The sequence below is a fragment of the Bos javanicus genome, chromosome 9, assembly GCF_032452875.1.
Source record: "Bos javanicus breed banteng chromosome 9, ARS-OSU_banteng_1.0, whole genome shotgun sequence".
Taxonomy (NCBI): Eukaryota; Metazoa; Chordata; class Mammalia; order Artiodactyla; family Bovidae; genus Bos; species Bos javanicus.
In genome coordinates, this window is record NC_083876.1 from 18,631,864 (window position 1) to 18,649,972 (window position 18,109).

An 18,109-nucleotide genomic window follows, 5' to 3' on the forward strand; every position below is an offset into this window, starting at 1 on the left:
CAGTATTACAAATAATAACAGCATTCAGAAGATAAAATATCAACTGAGGAAAAAAGTTGAAAGCATCATTTTGTAGATCTAGTTACAATTTTAAACCCAAAGGGACTCTGAACTATGTTTCTGGTAGAAAAGAATCTTTACCTTTCTAAAGAATTTATAGTACTTGTGGGGAAAAAAAAAATTCATTAAATTACCTAGAACTGCCATCACTGTGCCAAGCTCTCTCTTCTTCTTCAGACGTTCCACCACTGACAGCAACAACTTCACCTTCCTAAGAGATAGTGAATACATATTTTACTGTGTAGTTTTACAGAATAACATTCTATATGATTATATTAATAGAAAATATCAGTGATATCTAGTAGTATGAATCATATTAGGATATCTTATGAAAATCTGATTTAAATTAGTTGTAAAATACAAGTCTCAAAGATAAATACTTATTAATAATGGATTCAGAGCAATCTCTTGGATGGATTAACTTTTTAAAGCCTCCAAACACAACTTTTAGATTGGGTGATACCGAACTTAAATTTAGGAACTTTTAGGTTTTATTATAATTATTATTAAAATAGCTTTATCATGTAAAAAAGAATATTCCAATTCAGGTATTATTTTATACACATAAGGAAGATAAAAACTACCCAAACACTCTGTTTCTCTTTAGCAAATATTCATTGGTCAACACACGCTACTACCTGTGAAGCCATTTTCTTTATAAAAATTGTTTTGTGGTCACAAAATCTTGCTTCAATAAAAATAGCAATTTATATTAATTAAGATTTTACTAATAGGTCAGAAACTGTTCTAAGCACTCTGTATATATCATCCCATTTGATCTAGACAAAACAGTGACTGGTGAGAGGAAACAGATCTTTTTTCCCCAGTTATAAGTGATTTCTGAAATATGTTTCATTGTTTTATTCTATTTACACTATCCTACCATTTAAAAAATTATCTCATTATTTTAACATATTGAAATCTTTGGTTCTCTATTAACCAGCAAGTATAATACTAATTCTTTTCACTTTCATGCATTGGAGAAGGAAGTGGCAACCCACTCCAGTGTTCTTGCCTGGAGAATCCCAGGGACGGGGAGCCTGGTGGGCTGCCGTCTATGAGGTCGCACAGAGTCGGATATGACTGAAGCAACTTAGCAGCGTAATACTAATTCTAGGGAAATAGGTTTTTAAATAAAAGAAACTAAAACTTCAACAGGCTAAGAAATTTATCCAAGGCAGCACAATTAATAAGCAACAAAGCCTATTTTGAACTCAGGTCATTTTACTTCAAAGCTTAATTAAACCCACTCTAACAAGAATGGTTCATGTTTAAATTACTGGGCGTATTCAGATTTCATGAGGATAATGAAACATATTCTTCTACTAATCAAATATAACATTTTGGGGAGAAAAATTTTCCCATTATCATGTCTTAAAAATGAAGAATGTAATTCCTCAACTTTCACAGAGCTTTGAAAATCAAGCAAATATGTAAAGATCAAAATCTAAAAGCAAATTATATTTAGCAAACAATCTCTGCTCACGGACTGAAAAGAAACTAAACAAATTATCTAATTTTTCCCACCTTTAGTATATTACTTCTTTAAAGAGGAAGAACAGAAACATACTTCTATATTCTAAATACAAAAAGGTACTATATGGAATTACAAAATATTTGAACCAAGAAATCCAAGACGGTTTCATTTTTAAATGATATATTGTGCCAAAGGTGATATTCTGTTCTCACTGTTCTCCTCTACAAACTTAAGGTAAAAACAAATTAGTTTTGAAGACAAATGAAAGAATTTGTAATTTTCTTATGTAACAGTTGTACCTGGAAATCCAGTTTTACTTGATTCGTATTTTTAAAATTTTATAGAAACTTTTATTTAAGAGGATACTATAAATCTTTCAAAAATAAAACACTTTATAATGCAAACAACTAGCACACACATATTTTATGTTTTGTGGTATATCTAAGTTGTTAAATGTCAAGTTTATATAAAGAGTATGTTTTCTCTTTTTGCCAGATTAAAAATATCATTTTGTTCTGGCTATACTAGGACCTAAAGCCAGCGGAGACTTTTAAATTATGGTTAGAAACTCTCAGTTTGAGCTAATATAACCCTGTCCATAGAGACTATATGTGGAGAATCCCCACGCATGCCTGCCACTGCAAAACATGACTTCGAAAGCATATAGCTGTCAACACTTCAGATCAGTCTTTGACTTAACTGTGAGTGAAGGGTAATAAGGAGAGTGGGGCAGAAGAAAGACAGTTGTACATCTAAGCAAGCTTGATTTATAAAGGCAAATGGACTGTCTTTGCTGAAAGAATATACAATTGTGTGGGGACAATGGTATTTATGAAAATACTTATACATAAGGAGTATTTTAAAATCTACATTGAGAAAGCTATAAATTGGTACAGAGATTATAAAGTAACTAAAACTGCTGACTGTCTATTCATCAGTTGTATTATACAGACTAGAGCTTTATGGTATTAAAAAGCTTGGTTTTGGAGTAAAAGGAACCCGGGTTTAATTCCTTACTCTACCATTTAATAGTTAGGTAAATGTGTAAGCTAAACATCTTTGCACTTCAGAGTCCTCATAATGGGAGTAATTAATTCAGATGCACTTGTTTTGTGGACCTGAGGTTATGAATAACTATGCCATGCCTTGAACACACACTATGGTCTTCAGCTATCACTGTCATTTTAAGACCTAGACATACCATGTTTGAGCTACATCTACAAATATATCAATGGATGCAAAGAATACAGGTTATATTTTAAAAAACAAATCAAAATGAAAACAGAAATTTATGAATGTGCTGAGCTCTCACATCTGAAGAACTTGTGCCATTTTCTATCTCTTCTGAAGGTCTAGGAGTCTCTTCTAATGCAGATCTTGTGCGGTAATTGTGTTGATTTGCCTGCTGCTTTTTGGATTCTCCAAGATCCACGAAATGTTCATGAGCATGATTCTGGAAAAAAGTAAATTCAATTTATTTACAGTATGCTTAAAGAAAATGCTTTTTAAAAGTTACATTTTTTTCTCTTTCATGTTTAAGATTATCACATAAGTAGAATCCCATGGACAGAGGAACCTGGTGGGCTGCTGTCCATGGGGTCGCCCAGTCGGACACGACTGAAGCGACTTAGCAGCAGCAGCAACAGACTGTAATACCAGCTCAAGTATTTTAACATTAAGCTAAAACATAGGTTAGTGATAGGTTGAAATTCACTTGCTGATTGATAGGTTATAAAAACCTTTTTTGATTGAGGATTCATAAAAACAGACTAAGTCTAACATTGAAATCTCTTATATCCACATCAAAGCTGTAAAACAGATAAAGGAAACAGGACCTCAGAATGTGAGGCATAAGTGACAGGCAGAAGCAAACTAGGAAACAAAACAGTGATCACAAAGCTAACTGGTCGCTACGAGGCTTGGATACCAAGGTAACTGGCTCTCTCTCTCCTGCTGCAGGCAAATGTGGGAAGCAAATGTGGGGAAAGTCTTCTGCAGCAGAGAAAACAACTAAGAATAATCAAAATAAATGAAAGTCCAACACAGTTACAGACATGAAAAAACTCAACAAACTCAAGAATTTACACCTGAAAAAGAAACCCAACTAAAGAACATAAAAAATAAATGGAAAATACTAAAAATTACCTCCAAAAAAAGATTGACGTCAGACTTATACATACACCATGCAATAAATCATACAATAAAAAAGGAACATTATCTTCAAAGTGCTAACAGAAAATAGTTTTGAACCTCTTATTTATATCCTAACTCCTTTGAACCTATAATTATATCTTCACTTCCCCCCCCCCCCCCCCTCATTGTTTTACAAGGATCTCAAAATTCTGTGACAGATTTCTGGTCAAGTTGTTTCCATTAAAAAGTACTGCTTTAAAAAGCAGTTAATTTAAAATTGCCACACAGAGAAAAACAGATGGTCCACAAAACATTCTCCTTTCCTTCAAGGTTTTGTTATCATTGCTATCATTAATTGTTCTTTGCTAAATGACTGATCAAGACAAAACAGCCCTGAGACAGTTCTTCCACCACTGATGAAGGCTGGAGTGCCAGGTATTGGCGATGATCTCAGTTAGCCTTCTGAGCTTTCTGGGCACACACCGTGACCTTGCCAGCTCTAGCTGCCTTCTTGTCTACTGCTTTGACGACACCATAGTAAATCTCTGTCTCATTCACAAATACCAAAACGACCCAGAGGATAGTCAGAGGAGTTTTCAACACACAGGTGGCTTGCCCGGAACCCTATCAACAGTGGCAGGCAGCATCAACACCTTTCAAGAATTTGGGGCTATCTTTCACAAGATTCTTCCCAGAACAGTGACCATCGTCATCTTCAGTTCAACAATCCTGCAAGCTATGTTAGTTGTGGACAATCCAGAACAGGTGAACAGCTGACTTGGTTTGGCTGGCTCAGGATAATCACTTCAGCTGTTAAGTTAGTTGCTTCCATCGATGGGTTATTTTTGCTCTCAGGAGCAACAATGCCATGGCAAGCATCTCTGACAGACATGTTCTTGACACTGATGTCTACACTGTCCTCCGAAAAGCTTCACTCAAGGCTTTAACTGCACAACAGACCTTTTTTTTTCACTTTAGTTGTAATGACAACTGGAGCAAAGGTGACCACATGCCAGATTTGAGAACCCCAGTCTGAGACTGGCCCACAGGGACAGGTCCGGTTCTACCTGGAGGGGCAGGCACCAAGGGCTTGTCAGTCAGACAAGTTGGTGGCAGGATGCCATTCAGAGCTTTAAGCTTCACTGTTCCACTGCTATTACCATCATTACAGGTGACTTTCCAACCCTCGAACCAAGACATGTTATTAGCACGTGGCTCCAGCATATTGTCACCATTCCAATAAGAAACTGGCACAAACACTACTGTGTTGGGGTTGCAGATAGTTTTCTTAATGTGAATCAATTCCTTAAGGCCTTCTTAACTCTTCTTGCTGTAGGGTGCTCAGTATAACCCACTCTGTTAACACCAAACAAAAACTAAATCAGTCAAGTTCAGGGTTATTTTAAGGTAATTCTCTTATTCTCTCCAGAAATTTCCAGGATATTTCCTTTTAGATGTTTTCAAATCTCACTATAATATGCTCACCTGAGGTTTTATATTTTTATATTTTACATTATTTTTTCTTTATTTTAGTTGGCATACTATGCATTTGCTTGGAGATTATTTCTAGAAAATTTTGGTTCATTATTTTTTTCAACTCTTTGCTCCCTCTGTATGTCTTTTCTCTTCTTCGAAGATTCTTACTAAATAAAGCTTTTTTACTACATACCTCTAGTGTGTATGTATGTGTGTATACAACACACACATTTACAAAAACACATATATGTATATGGTTCTCACATTTCCCTCATTCTCTCCATTATTTTATCCCTTGTTGATACATTCTGGAAGAGTTCTTCAACTTCATATTCCAGCTTACTAACTCATTTTTCAGTGTTTGATACTCTTCTATTCAACTCTTCCACTGAGTTCTCCATTTCAAGGACAACAGGTTTCATCCTAATTTCTCCAACAGAACACTCCCCAAAACAGCTTGTTGCTATATCATGCTTCCAATATCGTCTCTTCTCTCTCTCAGAATAATATGCTATTTTGAGTATCTGAATATGATTGACTCTGGTTTCACAAGTGTGCTGGATGGCACTTTCGAAGGGAAGGAAAAAGAAAAAATAATCTAGGTCTTGCTCTGTCTTCTAAACAAAGCATCTGTATATATGCATGGGGGGATGGGTGTGTACCTCAAGACTTGTGATACTGCAAACCCAAGTCCAAGCATCCCTGCCCCTCCATCCCTTCCACTTTGCAGCTCTCCCCACAACCAGTCTTGTCATGTCTTTCCAGCATTGTAGCTCTACTTGTGTTGGGGCTATTACTTGTAAAAGCCAAGTGAATCTTCTCATGCTAACATTCAAAATTTACTCCACGTATATTCTCTAAAAGAATTACTGAAGGGTTCTGTAGTTCTGCGAAAATATGTAAAAGCTATAAAAAAGGAAATGATGCTCACCTGTATCTCATATGCTTTGAGTATGTTAAAAATGTAATAGATCTTGCTTCTTTCATTTAACATAAATATTATTTACCTACTCAAAACTATTTCATTAAAAATGCTTTTTGTTTCATTTTGTAAAGCTTTATCCACAGTTCTTATTTCTTTAGGATAAATTCCAAGTCAAAGAACATGACTTATATCTAATGCAGAAGAAAAAGCCGGCTGTCAACCAACATCTGTTCCCCTCCTCTTGCACAGAAAATGAAATTTCCACTGTCAGACTTTCAAGTGACTAAATTCTGGGCAACAGGCTATCTGGTACAGTGCTGCAGAAAAAGTTCAAAAACCTTTCATCAGGAGAGCACGTGTACCTTCTGCACCTTCCTTAATGAAATTGCCTTCCCTCCTGCAGCCTTATATGAAAATGCTGCTATCTTGAGGCCAGAGGTCAAATTCACACACAAGAAAATCAGAAAAATTTGAAGAGCTTCAGTTCCTAACACAGAGGCCATCAAACCAGACCTTGACCACCTACCAAGGCTTTTATATCAGAGAAATACATTTCCCTAAAGGGAAATAAATATTTAAGAAAAATATTTTTAAGACACTCATTTGGGGACCACGTTCAGTTCAGTCGCTCAGTCTTGTCTGACTCTTTGCAACCCCATGAACCGCAGCACGCCAGGCCTCCCTGTCCATCACCAACTTCCAGAGTCCACCAAAACTCATGTCCATTGAGTCAGTGATGCTATCCAACAATCTCATCCTCTGTCATCCCCTTCTCCACCTGCCCTCAATCTTTCGCAGAATCAGGGTCTTTTCAAATCAGCTCTTCGCATCAGGTGGCCAAAGTATTGGAGTTTCAGCTTCAGCATCAGTCCAGGACTGATGAACACCCAGGACTGATATCATTTAGGATGGACTAGTTGGATCTCCTTGCAGTCCAAGGGACTCTCAAGTCTTCTCCAACACCATAGTTCAAAAGAATCAATTTTTTATAGTCCAACTCTCACATCCATACTTATTGTCAAAATCAACTTTCTAACTGCTTTCTAAACAGTTTTTCTGCATTAACTTATACAACTCCCCTACACAGTCAGTACCCTCTATTATTAGAGGGAAAAAATTAATGCAACTCTGAGGTGTAAGGTAGCATCTCACAATTTGTACATCTGTGATTATCAATGTTATTAGTCGCATGGTAAGTGCTTTCAAACCTTTCTCCATTCTCATAAAATGTGAAAAACAAAAGTGAGGTCATGTTATAAATATTACTGTTACACTTGCTTTTTTTCACTAAACAAATACATCATGAGTATTTCTCCACAGCAATGGAGTGAACTCTAACTTCTTAAAAAAAAAAAAACTGTATAATATTCCATGTATATATGTCATGACATCCTACCTTTCTTCTACCAAGAGACACTAAAGTTGTTTCAGTGTTTGCCACCAGAGACAATAAATATCTGCATGCACACAAACATACATACATTCACATCAATCCTTTCCTTTCTAAAAAAGTCTTTGAAGAAGCACTATTAAAAGATAAGCACATCCTTTTAATTTTATAGATATTACCATATCCTATCCATAAAAGTGGTAGCACTAGCTCACAATCATTATACGAATTCATGTCCCCACATCTTTGGAGTCAGAAGAAAGGAAACTAAAAATAGGTATGCTTTCAGGCCACCATGAAAACAACCACCACCGCAACCAACAAAAAACTTAAAAAAGAAAAAATTATTTCAAACTATACTAACAGAAATTCTAGCAGGGCGGGGTCCTACTGTTGCCAAGGTAGGATACTCTTATAGGATACTCTTACCTACAGGAAAACATAAAGTGGCAAAGGACTACTTGAGTTCTGTGAAGGGTTACAAAACAGAAGAGAGAGTTATAATAAAGGAGACTACTTCAGAACATCTGAGGAGCTCAAATAAGAGGACCAAGTACAAAGCTGGGTCAAGAGACCAGTCATCCTTTGATACTCCAGCAGTTAAGTCCGTCTCTCCTCCAGATTAGGGCATAACCGACTGAAATCCACTGGACTGAAAATTTTTTCCACAGTAGGATGACAGAAAAACTAATAGGGCAAACTAAGAGGGACAATTTACCTCTCTTAATGGAGAAAATTGGAACTATTATTTATAGCAGCATAGCTGACTTGATTATCTGCAATAACACATTGGTGCAAAACAGTTAAAAAAAAAAAAAAAAAAAAGGCAAAAAATTAAACCAGAACACTGTTTTAGAGTGTGCCACCAAAGGCAAAACTAAAAAAGGATCTTGCTTAGGATTAAGGTATAAATGTATTGGATTTAACAGGCATATTACAATTGGAATTTGAGACAAATGTACACTAGAAAGTATGACATGTATAAAGATTCAAAGATAATCTAAAGGTAACTGAGAATTAACTATGTTAACTTTATTTCATTAGTTAAATAGCCTGTCTATAATGTTCACATCTTTAATTACAAAACCACCTTTAAATGGTCATTATATTAATGAGGCAAATATTAAACATCCAAGTAATCACTATTTACCTTTGAGACAGTGGGCATTTTATTCTCTTTCGGAACTGTCAAGTGTTTTCTTTTCTCTTCTGATCTGTAAGTCTTTATTTCTTCTTCTCCCTTTGCAGTTCTCCATTCTTCTTGCCTACTGAAAGAGAATTCAAAGCCACATATCCTAATCTATAATTTCTGTAACCGATTTCTCCCCAAAGGAAACGTCAGGCATCAATGTTTTCTTTTCAGATTCGGCATGTGATAAAGATTTCTGAGCTTCAATTCAGAGACTGTGAGTTCTGGACATTTAGTATTAAATGACTGGATGTCTTTCCAGTAGGAAAGAAAGAATCTGTCCACCTGAACTTGATACTACCATTTTCTGCTATGGTCTTTGGCAAATAAAGTTTTAGGATCTCAGAACACTGTCAAACATTAAAAACAGAATTTAATTATGACAGTGTTGGGCTTATGCTGTGATAATCTTAATGTGTCACAGAGACAGTTGGAATCTTCAAACAAACAAACAAACAGAGGCACAACAGATCTTTGAGGGAGATCTACTATTAACTCCCGAAGCCCTGAAAGAACTGCATTCTCTCTGATGAAAGGAAGGTCAGGCCTCAGTCACTGAAAAAACTTCAACTCTATCCAGGTATCAAGCTGAATTTGAGGTACAGAAGTTTTTAGGAACATTAACTGTGAAGTTTAATTTCATAGAACCTGAACTCACAAGGACAAGAGAATTTTTTTAGAATTTTAATTCCTTAAAACTTCAAAGTTTCTGAACTGTAAGGGTATTTATTCTCTGAACTTTAATTTTTCCCTGGAGTTAACACAGTTGGAAAGAAGTTAATATTCAAATTTGGAAGTGCCCTATAATGTTGATATTTTATTACTGGGGTGAATTAATGCTGTCATTTTATACTTAACTGCAGAACCTCTAATGCAGCTAGTTGGAATTCTGAGTGGAAATGAATGAACTTAAATCTTGTGAAAAGAACAGCCTTGGATTTAATTGTTTCTTTTTTTTTTTAATTAAGCTTTTTATTGAGATAATTGTAGATTTACACACAGTTCTAAGAAATAATACAGAGAGGTTCCTTGTATCCTCTACCCAGTGCCCTCCAAAGGTGGTATCTTCTAAAATTATGGTACAACATCATAACTTGGATCTGGATATTAAATACAACCCACTGATATTCAGAATCACCCAGTTTTATGCTACTCATATGTGTGTGTGTGTGTTTAGTTCTATCCAAGTTTATCACACGTGCAGGTTTCTGTATCCATTGCCCCAGTCAAGATACAGAACATTTTCATTACCACAAAGCTCCCTTGAGTGCCCTGCTAATGATCATATCCACCTTTCTCCTCTCCTCAGCCCCTGCTCCCCACAGTGTCTAGCAACCACTAGTCTGTTCTCTATCTCTATACTTTTGACATGTCAAGAGTAGTCCCTAAACGGGGATTCTCAGCATAAAGCCCTCACGACTCAATCAAGATGTGTACCAACAGGCCGTTTCTGTTTAATGACGTCGTATTCTATGGTGTGGATATACTGTAGTTTGTTTGATTATACACTCAGTGAAGGACATCTAGGGTATTCCTAGGTTTTGGCTATTATGAATAAAGCTGCTATACATTTGTGTAGAGGTTTTTGGGTTAAAATAAGTTTAATTTCTTTGGGTTAAGTTCCCAAGAGTGCAATCAATGGATCTTGTGATAGTCTAGGTTTCTATGAAAACGCCAAACTGTTCCAGAGGGGCTGCACCGTTTTGCATGCGTTGCTGGTGGTAGGAAGAGTGAACCAATTTCACTAGGATGCTCCAGAAGGAAAATCCATTTTAGAATGGCCCAGTTCTACGCCTGCCTGTAATGTATACATTCTGCTCTGCATTTTAAAAAGGGAAACCACTGCCTCACATGGAGAGAAATACCGTGGCCCAGTACTACCTGTACTGAAGTTCAGTATAAGGAAGCAAACGTTCATGCAGATAGTTATGTTCTTCACAGCTATATCAATAACAGAAGTAATATTCTGATTTCCTATTCTATTCTTCTGAGTCATTTTTCAAGTAGTCAGATCTGTTTTTAAAATGATGGGTGTTACTTACTGTACCCTCTTCACACCTTAACATTGTAATTAACAAGTAGACATCAATATAACTAAAAATACACTGAGTTAATTTTTAATAAGAACACCTGAGTGTATTTGTCATCAGATAAAATTATGGTTCAAATTTAAACTTCAGGTGTATAATCCTAAAACTTAAAACAAATTTGAAGTATCATCCAATCAAAAAAACATAATCAGATTTAAAATATTTTAACTATATAATTACTCTCTTAAGAACTAGATAATCCTAAAATCAAATTTAATCTTTTTTATTATAGTACAGTATTAAAATATACAGTAAGTATTAGTTGGGGTTCAAATGGACCTACTTCATGAGTATTTCATTACTAAAGAATCAAAAGGAATTGGATATAAACTTCTCTCACAGCAATGACCTTGAGAATAGGATTACATTAAATCAAGACTTTCTAATTTTACAGGTATACTTTTAAATGGGCTTCCCCAGTGGTTCAGCTGGTAAAGAACTCGCTTGCCAATGCAGGAGATGCTGTAGACATGGGTTTGATTCCTGGGTTGGGAAGATCTCCTGGAGGAGGGCATGGCAACTCACTCCAGTATTGTTGCCTTGAAAATATAGACAAGAGGAGCCTGGTGGGCTACGGCCCATGGCGTTGCAAGAGTCAGATATCACTGAAGCCACTGAGCACACACACATATATTTTTCAATAGTAAAAAAAAAATCAGTAATAACCTATCAATAAATAATGTATTTTCACTATGCCTGTGAATGACTGGGTGTGAATGATTAGTAAAATCCATAAAAAATTCAGTTGTAACAAACTTTATGAAATGTGTTTTAAAATACAATTAAGCAAGACAAACTAAAGTTCAAATATGCTACTCGGTAAAATCTCATGTATTTGTTCAAGCCAAATTTGTAATTCCTCCCACTCACCTTAAAAACTCCTACCCCCATAAGTGTCATTTACTTGAATCATCCTAGGAAGGGACATTTACTGAAATTTAACTTTTCTCCAGAGTCATGAATAGTTTAAAACATTAGCTCTTTTCAGATAAATTTAAGACAAATTAGAGCTGGAAAGGTACTCTGAAGACCAACTCAAAATGAATACAAACAAATTCGTAACTCCCCTTACCTGGCTACACCAGATGATAGCTCAGGTACTACCACCCTTCGACTCCAAGCTACAAGATCCCGCTCTGTGGCTATTTCACTTCTTGGTGCATTACTGTGCATCTGCCGTACACCTTCGATTTGACCACTACGCCTTAGTCCTACATTAGGTGGTGAATGAACCTCTGAGGTAGAACTTGTAGAGCCTAAGAGCAAAAATTAATATAGAAAGCTCTATTTAGAGATATTTCTCCATTAGCTTGTAACAGGAAACAAACAAACCAAAAAAAATACCAGGAGAAAAAAAATCCATACTATCTTTCACATGAAACTTCATACTATGGCAAATAATCAAATTACCAAATCAGGAACTAAACCACAAGCAAAGCTTAATGAAAACAAAATAAGGTTATTTAGTTGATCAGGTAAGTTAATGAATCATAACTACTGACTATCTCCAAAGATGTAAAATCACTGTTTTTAAAAAATGCCCACTGTATGTTTTGGGGAAAACCATGTAAGAAGCAAAAACAGACAAACCCAAGGACATTCATAGTTCATAAATCTGCTTTAAAATTTCTCTAAAATTTAGTAATATACAACAATAAGAGTGGTGAGATGTTCAAGAATGTGGTTTTGAATGTATTCCACTATCAAAGAAATGTATTCAAGAACTTTAACTTAAACATTTTTCTAAGTTAAACATGTTCATTACAAGAAATTTGTAAGGATATACCTACTAAAAAACTCATTGTCCATAGTTTGAAACCTTGTATTATAAACACTTTCTTAGGTCATTAAATATTCTTCAAAATCATGATTATGCTTATTTTGGCAGTCAAATAGTTCATATCATGGATTTATTATATTTGTTAAACTGTTTCTCTAGTGTTGTAGGTTTAGACTGTTTTAATTTTTTAAATATTGCACTTAAAATAGTCCCTGCTTACCTCTACTTAAACGGCTGGTATTACTGATAGCTGCTTCACCAGAACGTCTCAGGTCTTGCTCCTGCTGTAGTCTTTGAATCATACTGTCCAGTGGGCTGATATCCTGGTTTGCTTGCTGACTTAAAACTTGATTCAGTCCTATGTAAATCACAAAAATGCTAAGGATACTTCAAACCATTTCATTCATCAACCTCACTTTGAGTCCAGAATTAAACACAAATTTTGCTTGAATAAAAGACCTAAAACGAGCAACTGTAAATGATAGGGGAGAGAGAGGAAAAAAAGAAAAAAAAAAGAAACATACCCCCTTCAAATTTAATTTATTAAAAATAACAATGACAACGTAACTTTTACTAAGTGTTTACCATGATTCAGGTACTCAAAATCCTTACAATATCACAGGTCCATAGGTATTATTAATTCCACTTTGTCTATAAAGTAGAACTAATAATACCTATAAAGTGGTAATCTATAAAGTAGAATTAGTGGTATTGTAAGTGAAAACCAAAATAACTGTTCAAAGTCATATATCCAGTTAAGGATTTAAACAAGGATTTAATCTTAGATCTTCTTTTAAAAAAAGGCAAACCTGATTACTCACTTTCTCAAAAACCTTTACTGCTTCATTCAACAAATTTCTTATTGTCAACATGAGGAAAGTGATGAGAAAATCAACTCCCATTCGAATCTTGAACTAATGCTAACTTTCACTCTCCAAAACAGCAACACTTTTCATTCCTATCTTGCTTTTAAACTTTCAAAAGTTGATCACTTCTTAAAACAATCTTCCATGTGAATAGGCTATCTAGTCTTATTTGCTCTCTCACACCACACTATATTATTCACCTTAATAACATTCATCGTGATTAACTATATATTTGTTTATTAACTGTTTACAAACCTATCTCACTCCATAAGAACAAGGAATGCATTTAATTCACTACTGAATACCACAGCTTAGCAAGTGTCAGGGACAGAGATTTACAATGTATGTTGCGAAATGAATAAATGAATTGACTCATCCCACACCAAATACAGATTTACCCTATTAGTACCCTATTAGTCCCCAGAAGGTTATAAATAGATACAGCCCCAAATTAATTAAACCTCCAGTGTTGCTTAACTGTCTTACAATACTTAAGTATTATTCAAAGAACTTTTAAAAGAATATAAAAAATCATTTTACTCATTTGTTCAAAACGATTAAAAACAAAGTTCTACCCAATTATCCGTTTTAAAAGATTTCAAAAGGAAAATTTGCATGTCTATTCAAATGATCATTTACCTGAGGAAGTTACCCCCATTTGAGGGATGAGCTGCTCCTCCCTGCAATTTTCACGACCAGGAACTAATCTCTGGTATCTTGATGGATGAGGATTACCATCAACATCAACCAAAAAAGGGGGTGGCATGAGATGAGGTGCTTGCTGAGTCTGTTCATCTAACACAAAATTGTTGGCATCACGGATAAGGGGCCGATAATCACTATGAAAGAACATCTGATCTGCAATCTATAAAAAGAAAGACCCATAAAAGATTGGACAAAGAAAAATTTATCATTATAGATTTCTAATGGAAGGCAAACATTTAAATATAAATCATGGTATTAAACAATATAAAAGAATAATATTTTCTAGAGTTAATTTTAAATAAATCTTTATCTGTACTTTCTGCATTAAATTTTATGATTAGAAAAGTAGATACTATGAATTTTCCCTTGAGCAGGAAGAGATTATATTCATAAAAAACATTAAAAGTAATGTAATTTGAAATTAGATAGTAAAATTAAATGCAGGCATAAATCTTTCAACAGTACCTTTACTTTCCCAGAGCTACCATGATTTATCTTGTTTTTTAAAATGACTATGCATGGTCATTTGATTTAGTATTTTACAATGAAAAATCAATTTATTCTTTGAATTAAACTCTTCAATGAAACCAAACTAATACAATTTAAGAAAATCCATAAGTATATAGTAAGCATGGTTTATATAATAATATTAAAAACTAACATCTCTAAAATTTCTGAAATAAAAATTCATACCTAACACATCTAACTTCAAAATTTTATCATTTAATTTAGAACTTCTTAAACTTGAACTTCCATTTTTATTATAACATTTTAAACCACTCTACCACAAATAAACAATTTAAATCTTTTAGTCACTAATCTCAGATAGGATCTTTAATATTTTTTAAAAATTAGCTACCATCAAAGTAGGCCATACATTTTTTGAGAACCACATAAAAGCCACAAAATTGTACCCAGATAAATGTATATTATCCACGTAAGTAAAACATTTTACATAATTTCAACAAATCCCTCTATGAACATCTCCCATATATATATATATGATATATCTTATATACCCCAACCTAAGAACTGCTATCTAGATTGTTCTAGCTGGCTAAGTAAAAGTTATTTTTTCTGAAATATAAAAATTATAACTTCCCTCCATGAAATATAATCCCTATACATCTATGGATTTAAAAGCAAGCAAACGATTATAAGGAATAGATATATAGAGGCATCATCATACTCTACCTTGTCATATTTGCTACTGGAGCCAAAGCCAAAAATTAAAAGATGTCCATGAGAGTCTGTGCATGCAAAATGCTGACCATCAGGAGAGCATTTGCAGTCAAATACTGCACCATGTCCTTGGCCTTCAATCTGAAATGTATTTAACCAACAATCAGAAAACTGCCATTAAAATATAAAGAAGTGATTGGTGACTATTATTACTAAAATTCTATGGTAAAAGATACTTAAGTATATATCCTATTGAAGTAAAGATAAAACACAGTATAGTACAAAATTTGTGAATATTCATGAAAAGTGCCAGATTAAAAGCCTCGAAAACCAATGTATTAGCTTTATCCATAGACCAGACACAAGTCAGGAAACAGAACACCACCATTCTCCCCCACCCATAGAAATCTGCTTCATGTCTTTAACCCAGATTTAAAACGTAATTGCACCTTACAGTCCATCTTATCTGTATTTAATCAAGCCGTTTCAGCAAAGGCTGACAATGTGGAGTAACTGTAGTGATTTTTGTAACTCTTGAAGTAATAGCCAGAGATCACTGCTCACAAGACACTAAATTTTTATTTTTGGTAATAAATTCCCTTGATGGTCTGACTCATTTTTTAAATGGTGAATTTCAAAGGTTAAAGAAAAGGTTTTTTTTACCTGATAATTGTTTTCTGTTTTCCAGTTCCATTAATCCAGAACGAATGGGTTTCTCCCTGCAACCTGTCAATCAAACAGAGGTGGCCAATCACCACTCTGAATTTTTTGCTCTCAGTGCTTCTTCAGACTATGTTCCAGTTGAAAACTTCTTTAGCAGTGTTCTGAAAGAGTAAAAATTCTACCCTATCTAAAGCACATCTAGGGACTGAATTTCAGAAAACAACTAAAATAGGGAGTTGACTCCCTAACAAATAACAACTAAGGATGATTTTCAACAAATGTGACTGGATTTCTGGATTAGCAGAATCGGAACACACACACATTATCAGGTAAGAAATACCTCCTCTCTGTTCCGGTATCCACTGATCTAGAACAAATTGAGTTTCATTAGTAATATCCCCAAATCCCAGTAAATGCTTGGAAAAGAGAGAAGTGGTAATTTTCTGTAGTGTTAAAAATATGGCATAGGGATGAATGTATAGTTCACCAAGTACAGAGTGAAATTAAATCTCAGAAGAATAGTTGACTTCTCACAGAAGAACAGTTGACTTCTCGAGGCAAGTTTGCATTCTGGTCAAAAGAGAAAATGTTCTAAAAGGAAGGGCTCTGCCTAAGAAGTTTCCACAGTACAACAAACAGGTTTATTTACTTCATAAAGAAAACTGGTTTTTCCTCTGGCTTGTTGAAAAGAAGGAATGAGGACACTGGTGCTTACTAATGCTGTTTTCAATGGTGATAATAATGGAAAAGCAATAACTTTCCTTAAAATTTAATCACATGAAAGAAACTTGGTGAAACAATCTATGTCTAATACACTAAAAGATATACATGAAAGCAAGAAAATGAATGAGTGAAACAGGATCATTTCCTGGTTGTGAAGAATCCTGGAGGATAAGAAAACAGAGGGAAAGAACTGATTCTAACTCTCCTTTAAAACTATTCAAAACTGAGAAAGAGAAGAACTACTTCTCCAAATCAGCCTAAGTGTGTTAGTAGCCAGACAGCTTTGTATTTTCTACAACATGAAAGGCTACAAGTAGAAATGACTGGATTCACATCTCTATTTTTCAGTGCTGTCTAGGGAAATAAAATGTTACAGGAACTGTTATAAATGCATAACTAATCACACGAACAAAGTTTACCTCCAAATAGAATTTTACTAAGAGGATCAAGACCAAAGAATTAAAAATGTCTTCATCATGTGTTGTGATATTTTATTTGCCTCAATTCCTTCAAAATTTCATAGACGACAAAAAGAAAACAAACCAAAAACCCCAACTACTCTATAAATCTTACATAATAAATGCTTCCAATTCTAAGTATGCAGTAGAACAGAGGAAGAAAAAGATCTGCAAGTCTGACTCAGCAATGCTAAAGGATATCTGACAGACACTCCTACGTATAGCATCCTTCATATAACATTTAGGCAATCCTGCTCTACATTTTTCTTTTGGGGTGCTTGGAGGGAAGTTGTCACAAGGATTAATCAACCCTATATCCGTGCTATCTACCAATGTTTACAGTTAGGAGAAGATCTCTAAAAGAATACTTGGGAGAGGTGAACTTTCAAAAAAGGAAAGAAAAAAATAGCAATCCTATTGAAGATCACTGTTTTCTTATACAGTAACACATGCCATTATGAATATGGCACAATGGTACTGATTTTCTTGGGATAAGCCATCTGTATAACTCCAGAGTTATGGAGAATATGAAATTGTATTTCAAAAGTACATTATTTGGATTAACTATTCATTAAAGAAAATAGATCTGCTCTATTTACAAACCAATTAGAAAAGGTGCCCATCACCATCTTATTTAAAATGCCAAATTTATCTTTAGGAAAAGGTCCTCAGATAATAAACAATTCTAACTACAAAATGCCGTCTAGGCTTTCTAGTTCAAACAAAGTAGGAAAATATTTTCCTAAATAATTAAATAGGGCTATCCCAGGTGGTGCAGTGGTTAAGAAATCCACCTAACAACGCAGGAGACAAAAGAGATGTGGGTTTGATCCCTGGGTCTGGAAGAATCTCTGAGGAGGAAATGGCGAACCACTCCAGTATTCTTGCCTGGGAAATTCCACTGATAAAGGGGCCTGGCAGGCTACAGTCCATGGGCTCGCAAAAGAGTTGGACATGATGGAGTGCACACACACACATATATAACTAAATAT

General features: G+C 34.7%; 1 protein-coding gene and 1 long non-coding RNA gene across 6 annotated transcripts in view; one reads left to right on the forward strand and one right to left on the reverse strand.

Moving 5' to 3' along the window:
* PHIP (pleckstrin homology domain interacting protein) overlaps window positions 1–18,109 on the reverse strand; it is a 128,267-nt gene that overhangs the window by 40,656 nt on the left and 69,502 nt on the right. For 4 of the 5 annotated variants that reach the window (XM_061427267.1, XM_061427266.1, XM_061427264.1 and 1 more), the window contains exons 16-22: window positions 15,286–15,414; window positions 14,026–14,251; window positions 12,741–12,878; window positions 11,813–11,996; window positions 8,612–8,729; window positions 2,850–2,990; window positions 195–271 (exon numbers count right to left, since the gene is read on the reverse strand). In XM_061427267.1, coding sequence (XP_061283251.1) covers window positions 195–271; window positions 2,850–2,990; window positions 8,612–8,729; window positions 11,813–11,996; window positions 12,741–12,878; window positions 14,026–14,251; window positions 15,286–15,414 — 1,013 coding nt within the window. The remainder of the gene's footprint in view (window positions 1–194; window positions 272–2,849; window positions 2,991–8,611; window positions 8,730–11,812; window positions 11,997–12,740; window positions 12,879–14,025; window positions 14,252–15,285; window positions 15,415–18,109) is intronic. The other variant, XM_061427263.1, reaches the window with a different exon arrangement.
* Window positions 9,113–17,136, forward strand: LOC133253711 (uncharacterized). Its single transcript, XR_009738388.1, has 2 exons — window positions 9,113–9,230; window positions 15,962–17,136. It is a non-coding gene; the product is annotated as an uncharacterized LOC133253711 (long non-coding RNA).